This window comes from Globicephala melas, chromosome 9 (genome assembly GCF_963455315.2).
Source record: "Globicephala melas chromosome 9, mGloMel1.2, whole genome shotgun sequence".
In the NCBI taxonomy this organism is placed as follows: domain Eukaryota; kingdom Metazoa; phylum Chordata; class Mammalia; order Artiodactyla; family Delphinidae; genus Globicephala; species Globicephala melas.
In genome coordinates, this window is record NC_083322.1 from 90,061,501 (window position 1) to 90,073,337 (window position 11,837).

The 11,837-nt window shown below is 39.9% G+C and overlaps 1 protein-coding gene across 1 annotated transcript in view; it reads right to left on the minus strand.

The window, feature by feature from the left end:
* Window positions 1-10,099, minus strand: part of LAMB4 (laminin subunit beta 4) — a 111,844-nt gene extending 101,745 nt beyond the window's left edge. The window contains 3 exon segments of the mRNA XM_060305057.1: window positions 1,202-1,337; window positions 4,438-4,592; window positions 10,066-10,099. Of these exon segments, the coding sequence (XP_060161040.1) occupies window positions 1,202-1,337; window positions 4,438-4,592; window positions 10,066-10,099 (325 nt within the window).
* Between the last annotated feature and the right edge of the window lie 1,738 nt (window positions 10,100-11,837).

Sequence of the window (11,837 nt, forward strand, 5' to 3'; positions counted from 1 at the left end):
GCTCTTTCTGGAAAGGACATCTCTCGTCCCCTGTCTAAAGTTCTTGGTTGAGAACCCATCTTCTGTGTAGTCAGCTTTGACCGAAGGGCATTCCTTCTGCAAGGAGACGTGGAACGAATGCTGGACGTGTGGGTCAAAGCAGCTGTGAAGCAAAAATGGCCGCATCCGTCAGTGTGGCAAAACCCACCAACATTCACTAAGGAGAGTCCAATGACAGACCAATCATTAGGATCCAAAATGAACCAGCATTTAATAGACACCAATCATGTCCCTGTCCAATGGGTGACATAAAAAAATAGCCTCATGTGATGCTTGCCCTAAATGATCTTACCTATTATGATTATTCCCACACTCCCCTCTCACGGTCTAGCATCCCCGAAGGGAAAGATGTTTAGGCATCTGAACACAAGAGAGGAATTGTAGCCCAAGGTGCAACACACAGAGATGTGGCAATGGAATCCTTTTCTGGGTTAAGGGCTCCAGACCAGTGTTGAAGAGGGCCCATCATTTAATATAGCCCAACCAGCTGCATTAAACACATAAGGCCCAAGGCTGGGGTGGGGAACAAGAAATCCCCGATCAGGTCCAAACTTACAGTGGTGTCTAGGAAATAAGGACGATCAGGGCCGGTGTGAGGTTCAGTATCACAGTTATTCATGAACAGGGAAGGGCATCAATCCAGGAAAGAAAGAACTGCAGTGAGTAGCCAACTCTCCTCTCAATTCAATTTTTACATTAAAATCTTTGGCTTACCGTAAGAAATAAAATGTCCTTTCTCTTTTTCCCTTCAGGAGTTGAAAAAGGAAAAAGCACATGGTATTAACTCTCAGACTTCCCCTGGGTTATTATTTCTGTTTACAGCAGTGTGTTTTATATATGGCTTAATTTACCAACACCTCATAACTTCTTTTTTTTTTTTTTAACAAAGAACAAGAGGATGCAGAGCTATGTTCCTTCCCACCACAGAAAAAGTGAAACATTCTGAGTTATGTGCTTAAAAAATACTTCGATTTCTCAAGAGGAAAATAATCTTTCTTAAAATAAAAATTAAATTTTGTTTTTTTACGGGGTTTCACATTCTCAGTGGATACTATTCCATTTCAGTATAACTCCTTGTTGTGATAGTGCCAAAATCATAGAGTGAAAGGTGCCTTACAAAAAATTTGAAGGAATAAAAAATTGGAATGGAACTTAATCATACCGTTTTCTGATTGCCACCATTTCTTTTCTCCATCTGGTTCATAACTTGGGATTGCATTCTCAGTGGTGTGGCTGTTGGGTTGGGCGTGCAGATCATATGGAAATCTGGAGTCACAGATGAGGCATTTTTGTTCCCCCTGGAAAACACATCATTAAAATTAAAAATAAAGAATCATCATTACTTATTGTTGATATGAATTTAAAAACAAGCTGTACTTACTATATTTTTCATTCAGTCTGGCTAAAAATACAAAGTAGGGGAAGTAACAAGACATCAATTTTTCCATCAATAGGCATTTAACTACAAAAATAAACAAAATTAAGATGTGACCTAGAAATTTTATAAATTTATACATTTGGGATAAAAATGCAGATTTATGTAGAACTATTAATTTTTCTCATACAAAGGGCAGAGGAACTGGAGGTTATTTTAAACTATAGGAAAATAATTAGGACATACTATTGAGTTGGTATGACTCTCTTTAGCCAAAAAAAGAATAATTAGGGACTCCCCTGGTGGCACAAGGGTTAAGAACCCACCTGCCAATGCAGGGGACATGGGTTCGAGCCCTGGTCCGGGAAGATCCCACAACTTTAGTTTAGATCCCGCAACTTTAGTTGCGGAGCAACTAAACCTGTGTCCCACAACTACTGAGCCTGCTCTCTAGAGCCCGCAAACCACAACTACTGAGCCCGCATGCCACAACTACTGAAGCCCTCGTGCCTAGAGCCTGAGCTCTGCAACAAGAGAAGCCACCACAATGAGAAGCCCACACACCGCAATGAAGAGTAGCCCCTGCTCACTGCAACTAGAGAAAGCCCATGTGTAGCAATGAAGACCCAACGCAGCCAACAATACATTAAAAAAAAAAATTCAAATAGCTATATAAAAAGAATTAGGAAGAAATTAATGAAATAATTGGCCATTAGTTTATCTGCAACCATCATCCTTTCCCTCTCAGACATTATTTTTGGCATAAAAGCTTCCAGGGCCAAAATCTTTACATCACACATGTGGATTTTATAAAAGATTTTCATTAAACTCACAACAGAGAGACCCACCCTCTTGTCTTGCAGACTAGAAGGTTTTAGTTAATTGGAACTAGTTTTGCTTGGGATGGATTTTCAAAGGTTGGCCTTTGAGTTTGCTTAATTTAATGCATCCACTTGTAGCTCTACTTACTTAAAACTCCTGGGGAAATCTCCCAAGATTTCCAAAGGACTGCCAATGGTCTGCACAGATGTTCCTGGCTAATATTTGCGGGACTCTGGAGGATCATTTTTGCAAAGCTTCCAGGAAGCAGGAGGTATTTCTTACATTTCCATATTGGAAATTGCCCACAACAGCAAATGTGCTGGTAGGTATTCAGCGAGTGTTTGATTTTATGTTTGATCATGGCTTACAAGGGCCTACACGATCTGACCGGGCCCACCTCTTTTGTTGAACAAATGCATGATGATTTTAATGACTATTTCAGCTAGAGTCTGTCAAAGTAAACCAGCCTTTCAAGAGATCTATAAAATCTTTTTAGAAGCATGGGCCACCATAAGCCTTATACTTGAAGAAAACCAAAATGCCCTTTGGAAATTAAGGACTCATACAAGCAACATCAGTTCTGCCTACAGGGAGGTTTGCCCCAGATCTGTCCTAAAAGGGCAGCAGGAACCCTGTGATTCCACTAAAAGGTGTCAAGACTTCATTTCAGTAATACTATGAAAATTATTGGGGAAAATGTCTAACTTCAAGGGCCATTTTGATTGTGGGTCATTTTTTTTTTTTCTGTAAACATTTTCGAAGCACAATCTTTGATGGAAATGGCTACAGAGGATGCTTAGTTGTGGCAACTACATATGGGAGGTCCAACTTAGGTAGCACTCTGAGTCAATGTTGACTTGAAGATTCGGAAGAGAATGTTTCACTTGATAGCTCTTTGCTAGACTATGGATGAAAAAAAATTATCTTCCATGCCAGGCAAATGTTTACGTAACCAGTACTTGTAGTCCCACCCGTAATACTTTGTCAGCCAGAAGCTATCTTGAGGTTTTTTTTCCAGTTTGAAGATGAAGATTTCTGTGATTACCTAGACCAAAGAAGCTCTGCAGTTTGATTTATTTCTATTTTTGGTGTAACTTTGCAATCCAGGAACATCAATTTCTAATTACCATCAGAGTATATTGGCTCATGACAACTTAAGCAAATGCCAATGGTGGAAGGACAAGAGGGGTGATGCCAGTGTTGGAAAGTTTCTAGTATTACAGTTGGGAGCTACTTCTTTGTCCAGAGGACCTGGACTTCGGGAAGTTACCTGAAGGGCCTTCCATCCCACCTGACCTAAAACTGAGCAAAACTATAGTGTCATTTCCTTGCACATGTAGAGGATTTGCCTTCTTATACAAGTACTTCCCAACCTTAAGGCCAGGGCTCAACATTCAGGTATTGTCTCCACTTATTTATAATCATCTTCTTTTTACTAGAAACCAATGAGAATACAAAGCCTTTCCCAGAGCCTCCGGGAGTTGCCTTAAACGAACAATACGTGGAAAAGCCTGGGCCACTAACATTAGGCTTACATCCAACTTCCTTCCTGAACATCCTCTCAGTTAAGGGGTTGACGTGATTGCCTTGGGCTTTTCAGCAGGTATGATACTCAGATGACCTTGCATGCTTGTTTCAGAGCCCAGGGAAGGAAAAAAAAGCAACTGGTCTTTTAATAAAATGGGTCTTTAAGAAAAAAAGGCACAAAAATATGTTCACTTCAGGATTTGATAGTCTCTAGGCAAGACAATTTCCAAGTAGCATGGAACTGTAGACAATTCCAAGTCTGCCCCAGCTCCATCTCCACCTGAAGCAGGGCAGTGAGAACTCACGTTCAGCATAATAGCCTTGCGGCCCTGAGGGATCTTCCATCTTCACCCAACTAGTCAATTAAGTCCACTCCATGAGAGTCACCAAGGCAGCCAAGCAGAACAGTATATTGTACAGTATTCCCTTCAAAGACTGAATCAAAAAAGGCTTTTCTGTCTAACTCTAAAGGTAACAAGAAATAGATGAAGCCCATTTTCCTTTTTCTCTGATCAGGGAAGGTTTCCCGGATGTTGAATTAAATCACTTGTGTCTCTGATGTTTGGGAAAGCGTGCTGTCTCCTCTTTACTGTTGTCTCGACGGCCCTATATGTACTTGGAAAAACCTACATCACTGACTAAATCATGTCCCCGCAAGTAAAGAATCAACCCACCTCAAGGTAGCTGAGGATGCAGTATTTCTGGGTCCCGCCCAGCCCACAGGTAGAAGCAGAGAGCTGCGCGCTTCAACCCACCAGGAGATTGCTGGTGGAGGGGCGACAACCACCTCCGTTGCATTCATCCTGAGCTTCCATGTAACTGAGCAACCCTTGATCATGACAGAAACAGGACAGAGGAGGCAGTCTAAGGGTAGCAGAAGGCTTAGAGAAGCAACTGGTTAAGTGGGAGAGTTAACAGTCTGTGTATTTTTAATACTAGTTCTGTGATTATTAAGATCCTGGTGGTGGATGCTGTTGGTGCCCTCAGCCTGATGGAAATCTCTTAGCCTGGGAGGTTAAGCCACCTGTGCTCATGTCCCCACCTGGCCCAGCCGGTAGCCAATGACTGATGGATACATATTTCCCAGCCATTGCCTCAGGCTGGGATCCACTCCGTGGTGCAAGTTATGCTCAGAAGCTCTCCTGGGCGGAGGTTGAAGCCAGACTCCTGCTGGGACCCCATCCTGCCTCCACCCCCCTCACTCTCCCTCCTCAGAGCACTCCCTCAATAAATCACTTTTGAGTCTCAGGTTCTGCTTCTGGGAGACCTGATCTGAGACAGCCTCCATTCGCTGGGAATTCTCTATGTGTTATTTTAGGGCAAATAACAAAGATGAATGCATAGACACGAGGAAGGAGAATCCTCATCCTGCCTCTTATACCTGTTGTCCAAACGTGGAGAAAATCAACTGGAGAATTTAAGAATTTCTTGGGAAATAACTTTCTCTTAAAATATATAAATTCAACTGACCCCTTTATAACCTGAATTGCTGGGTTCAGATACACCATGGACCAAATCATACCCCTTTGGGATAAAGGATGGGACAGGTGGGAGTTTCAGCCTGTATAGTACACTTAGCCATCGGTACCTGCCGTCCAACAGATCTGTCATGAAGGTTTCAGTCACAGGTGAGCTAGAGCATTAAAGGGCAGCTCTATCTCAACTGTCACCTCAGTTCTTTACTTTTCACGTGTAGCCTCTGAAATAGTATCTTTAAAGCTTGGTTTAAAAATGATTTTTAATGTTCTGCTTGTTTTAAAATGTTAAATTCTGAGTTAAGATCACTGTTAAATCTTTATACGTGAATGCGGGGTGGGTATGGTAATCCAAACTATTTCTTGCCTGCGTGGATCGCCTGCAGGGTTTACTCCGTTATGTTAAAGTCACACACTTGCATTGACAACAAGCTCATGATCCATAAAAAGAAAAATTGGTAAATTGGACCTCATCAAAATTAAAAACTTTGTGAAGAGGTAAAAAGGCAAGCTATAGACTGGGAGAATATAATTACGAATCACGTATCTGACAAAGCACTTGATCTAGAATATATAAAGGGCTCTCAAAACTCGACATTAAAAAACCAATCCAAGTAGAAAATGGCAAGCAGCATGAATAGACATTTCACTGTAGGAGACAGACAGATAGCCAGTAAGCACCTGAGAAGATGGTCAACATCATTAGCCATTAGGGAGACGCCAATCAAAACCACAATAGCACTACATACCTAACAGAATGGCTAAATAAAAAACAGTAATGACTCCAGCTGCTGGAGAGGATGGGGAAAACTGGATTACTCATACACTGCTGGTAGGAATGTAAAATGGAACAGCCACTCTGGGAAGACGTACGGTAGTTTCTTATAAAGCTAAGAATGCGCTTATCATACAACCTAGCAATTACACTCCTACGTAATTATCCCAGAGAGATTAAAATATCTACTCATAAAAAATCTGTATAGCATCTTTATAATGGCCCCAAACTGGCAACAATCCAGATGTCCTTCAGTGGGTGAATGGTTAGGTAAAGTGTGGTCTATCCTACTACTCAGCAATAAAAAGGAGGGAGTCGTTGACACATGCAACACTACGGATGGATCTTCAAGGAATGATGCTGAGTAAACAACACCAATCTCAAAAGGTTATATACTACACAATTCCATTTCTTGAATAACACAATTCTAGAGCTGGAAAACAGATTCATGGTGGCCGTGGGTGAGGGAGGGGGAGAGGTGGGTGTGGATATAAAAGAGTATTACTAGGAATCCTGGAAGTGATGGAACTGTTCTGTATCTTAACTGTGGTATGGTCTCATGAATCTATACACGTGATGAAATCGCATAGAATTAAATACACACACAAACAAGAGCATGTAAAACTGCAGAAATCTGAATAAGGTTAATGGATTATTTCAATGTCAGTTTCCTGGCTGTAATATTGTATTGTAGTTACACAAGATGCTACCATTGGGGAAAATTGGGTGAAATGGGATTTCTCTGTATTTTTTCTTTTTTTTTTTTTTTTTTTGCGGTACGCGGGCCTCTCACTGTTGTGGCCTCTCCCGTTGCGGAGCACAGGCTCTGGACGCGCAGGCTCAGTGGCCATGGCTCACGGGCCCAGCCGCTCCGCGGCATGTGGGATCTTCCCGGACCGGGGCACGAACCCGTGTCCCCTACATCGGCAGGCGGACTCTCACCCACTGCGCCACCAGGGAAGCTCTCTGTATTATTTCTTACAACTGCATGGGAACTTGCAATTATCTCAAAACAAAAAATTAAAAAAAAAAAAAACCCCAAACAACTCCCTCTCCCTTCAAAATCACCCCATCAGCCTCTGGATGGTGAATCATGTAAATCCCACACTCTAAAATAATACACACAGGACAGGTTCCAGCTGCTCCTATATACTTTTCCCTTCAGACATGAAAATTTATGCCAAGTCCTGATTTCAGCAAACAGGGGTGGGAGGGATGGGCCTAAAAGGAAAAATAATTACCATACTGTGGAATAAGCTTGGTTTCTCCTCAGTTTTTTCAACGATAAAAATATAAAGAATCTTCTATCATGGACTTGTTTTGAATGGATTTAATGGATTGCTTTCCTTCAAGCTGTCCTCCAAAAATACAGCCTATTGAAAAATAATGTTCTTTCCCTTGTGTGCACATTACCCACGTCTATTCTGCTAATATGGTCATTTTGTGATTATTATTAGGTGTTCAACATATATATAGATCACATTTCTATAGCTAAGAATGATCCACAATGTCTCCTTCCCCACAGATTACCAAAAGTCAGTTTGAATGGGGAATTTTCCACCTTCCATCTCATTGCAAAGATTATTATACTAAAACAGAGCATAATATTTCTTTCTCTTTCTTTGAGATGTGGTTAGGCCCCTCACACACTTTATTTCACTATATAATAGATGATCCTAGCTTGGTTAACCTGGATGTTTCTTTTTATTCACCCAACAATCCAAATCCAGATCTCCTTTTATTTCCTAGAATTGGCATCTAGGATAAATAACTAACCTAAAGTTTGGACTTCAACAGACAGAGGCTTTTTCAAAAAGGGCAGGTATAAAATCTCTGCTAATGCTACGTGTGGATTAGCTAAGATTCCCCTTCCAGGGCTTTATTCTTTTAGACAGGTTCCATCCTGAATTCTTTTATTGGAATTGTTGCCTTAGAGATTGAATATGTTTTTAGAACCTGACTTGGCCAAACATGTTTTAATCAAACATGTACTTTTCAGAAATAAAAGTATTCCAGGACTTTGGGAAATTGAACTATTATTCATGTAATATTCTACCAACAAATATGAACTTCTGGTCTAAAACACTTGGCAGAAAGTGGTGAAAAACCTTAAGCAGTTAAACCTTCATGCCTGAACGTAGATAGACGTAGCAATATCCTTCCTGGATTAAAGCTTTCAACTGCTGAGTTATTACATGAGCAATAGGTTGGAATTGATTTCGAGAATAATGTTTCTGTCTTTAGAAAATCAATGTATTGCTCAAAAATGACATAAAACTTGATGACAGGATCTTATTAAAAATGAATTTAGGAAAGCTGGTCATTTAAAGAAAATATACAGTAAATTTTCGGTAAAGTCAGAGTCATTTATAGATACAACCATTATTATATGATCTCAGTAATTTTGGATATTGTTATAATTTTCTTAAACACATGTGATGTTTTCATCTAGTTTAGACTTCATTTCAGAGTTTAGAGGCTATAAACACACATCCATTTATGTGGTCACACACATTATTTACTATGAGTGAGCAAACGTGCAAAGGATGCACGTTGGATAAGATTTGCATTTTGTATACAGTTCCCCAAACCTGGGGCCAATTTTATGATCCTTTCTCCTTATCTTCCTTAGTTAGAATACAAGACAGAGGGTTTAAATAGGCTTCAGTATTTATATAAATGCCTATGGTCGAACTATAAACCAGAAAATGCCCATGCAGATGAGGTGGGGCTAACCTGGTTAGTAGTTTGACCACAGGCTACCCTAGAGATTTGGGTTAGAGCAGGTCAAGCTTAGGTTTAGAAACCCAGGATCTGTTGCAGGGAGGCCTTTTCCACCCAAGCTAATTTAGTTTTGAAGGTTTTCCCTCCAGAGAGAAGGGTCTCCTGATTGAGGAGGCCTCTCTGAGGTTCTGTGGCATGGTTTAGAACTTTGGCAAGGTGTAAGTTATCCTATGGAGAGGCCGGGAAAAGATGCCATGACTGGTTGCTTCTGATTTTGAATACTGTTTTAGTCCCAAAGAGAACATCCAAAGAAGATATAGATGGGCACTTCCCTGGCCGTCCTGTGGTCAGGACTCCAGGCTTCCACTTCAGGAGGTGTGGGTTCGATCCCCAATCAGGGAACTAAGATCCCACATGCTGCGCAGTGTGGCCAAAACAAACAAACAAAACAAAAAACAAAGCAGATGTAGACAAGACTAACTCTTCTCTGACTCTTTGAGACCAGATCTAAGCTTCCTTAGTCCTGGGGGGGAAGCGCAGTCCAGTAAGTCTCCACTTCCATTGGCTGGCTTGTGGCTTGCCTCTGAGGCAGAAATTTTTCAACAAAGAACAAATGAGCCTTTACCACCTAGAGCGGTTCTTCTTTGTTCCATGACCAGCCAAGCTAACTGAGAATTTGCCTCAGGGTTTGGGAGTTGCCAAATTAAAAGAGGAGATTCTTAAAGTCTACTGCCATGAAGAAATTCAGCAGGAATATTTGAAGAGAAGGTTCTAAGCTATTTAGTTAGTACTCACCCAAAGCAGAGCTGTTATAGATACAGAAAAGCAGGATCAAAGAGAGTAATTTTTGGAAACATCTTCTCTATGACTAATATAAATGATTCTCAGCTTATTAAAGACAGCCCGGTCATGGAGAATTTGGCCGTTTAGTTCTGAGCTGCAGCTTACTCAGAAGAGGGAATTTTGCCTATAAATTCTTTATGAAACCTCATCACTGGGATAAGGGCTACATTCAAAGCAGAGCTATTTTTAAAAATTAAAATGCATTGTATGTGTAAATTAAGAATCTGAAAGTAGTTTGCTTTTTTTTAGTGTCTTATTTACCTGCTGCTGTTAATACTCCATTAAAGAGTGACAGAAATAGCTATGGGTGGATAATGGCCATGTTTGAATGGAACTTTCTAGTTGTTGACACAATTATACAACAGAAGAGTCATGCAAATATGTGTTAGTATAGAAAAAAGAGGTGGATATGTTTAAAACCTATCTCCACTAAATATTTTAGAACAATTCAATACAAGCAGAAAATGGATTTTGATAATACTCACCAAGGTGCAAAAAATAGGTCAGTTGAAATTGCATTCCTTGCAAGGATTCTTCAATATACACAAATTAATCAATGTGATACACCATATTAACAAATTGAATGAGAAAAACCATATGATCATCTCAATAGATGCAGAGAAAGCTTTCGACAAACTTCAACACCCATTTATGATAAAAACCCTGCAGAAAGTAGGCATAGAGGGAACTTTCCTCAACAAAATAAAGGCCATATATGACAAAAACACAGCCAACATTGTCCTCAATGGTGAAAAACTGGAACCATTTCCACTAAGATCAGGAACAAGACAAGGTTGCCCACTCTCACCACTATTATTCAGCATAGTTTTGGAAGTTTCAGCCACAGCAATCAGAGAAGAAGAAATAAAAGGAATCCAAATCAGAAAAGAAGTAGTAAGCTGTCACTGTTTGCAGATGACATGATACTATATATAGAGAATCCTAAAGATGTCACCAGAAAACTACTAGAGCTAATCAATGAATTTGGTAAAGTAGCAGGATACAAAATTAATGCACAGAAATCTCTTGCATTCCTATACACTAATGATGAAAAATGTGAAAATGAAATTGAGAAAACACTCCCATTTACCACTGCAACAAAAAGAATAAAATACCTAGGAATAAACCTACCTAAGGAGACAAAAGACCTGTATGCAGAAAATTATAAGACACTGAAGAAAGAATTTAAAGATGATACAAATAGATGGAGAGATATACCATGTTCTTGGATTGGAAGAATCAACATTGTGAAAATGACTCTACTACCCAAAGCAATCTACAGATTCAATGCAAGCCCTATCAAACTACCACTGGCATTTTTCTCAGAATGAGAACAAAAATTTTCACAATTTGTATAAAAACAAAAAAGACCCCAAATAGCCAAAGCAATCTTGAGAACGAAAAATGGAGCTGGAGGACTCAGGCTCCCTGACTTCACACTATATTACAAAGCTACAGTAATCAAGACAGTATGGTACTGGCACAAAAACAGAAATATAGATCAATGGAACAGGATACAAAGCCCAGAGATAAACCCATGCACATATGGTCACCATATCTTTGATAAAGGAGGTAAGAATATACAATGGAGAAAAGACAGCCTCTTCAATAAGTGGTGCTGGGAAAACGGGACAGCTACATGTAAAAGTATGAGATTAGATCACTCCCTAACACCATACTCAAAAATAAACTCAAAATGGATTAAAGACCTAAATGTAAGGCCAGACACTATCAAACCCTTAGAGGAAAACATAGGCAGAACACTCTATGACATAAATCACAGCAAGATCCCTTTTGACCCACCTCCTAGAGAAATGGAAATAAAAACAAAAATAAACAAATGGGACCTAATGAAACTTCAAAGCTTTTGCACAGCAAAGGAAACCATAAAGAAGAGTTTATGGTTTCCTTTGCTGACAACCCTCTGACAACCCTCAGAATGGGAGAAAATATTTGCAAATGAAGCAACTGACAAAGGATTAATCTCCAAAATTTACAAGCAGCTCATACAGCTCAATATCAAAAAACAAACAACCCAATATAAAGATGGGTAGAAGACCTAAATAGACATTTCTCCAAAGAAGATATACAGATTGCCAACGAACACATGAAAGGATGCTCAACATCATTAATCATTAGAGAAATGCAAATCAAAACTACAATGAGATATTATCTCAGACCGGTCAGAATGGCCATAACCAAAAAATCTACAAACAATAAATGCTGGAGAGGGTGTGGAGAAAAGGGAACCCTCTTG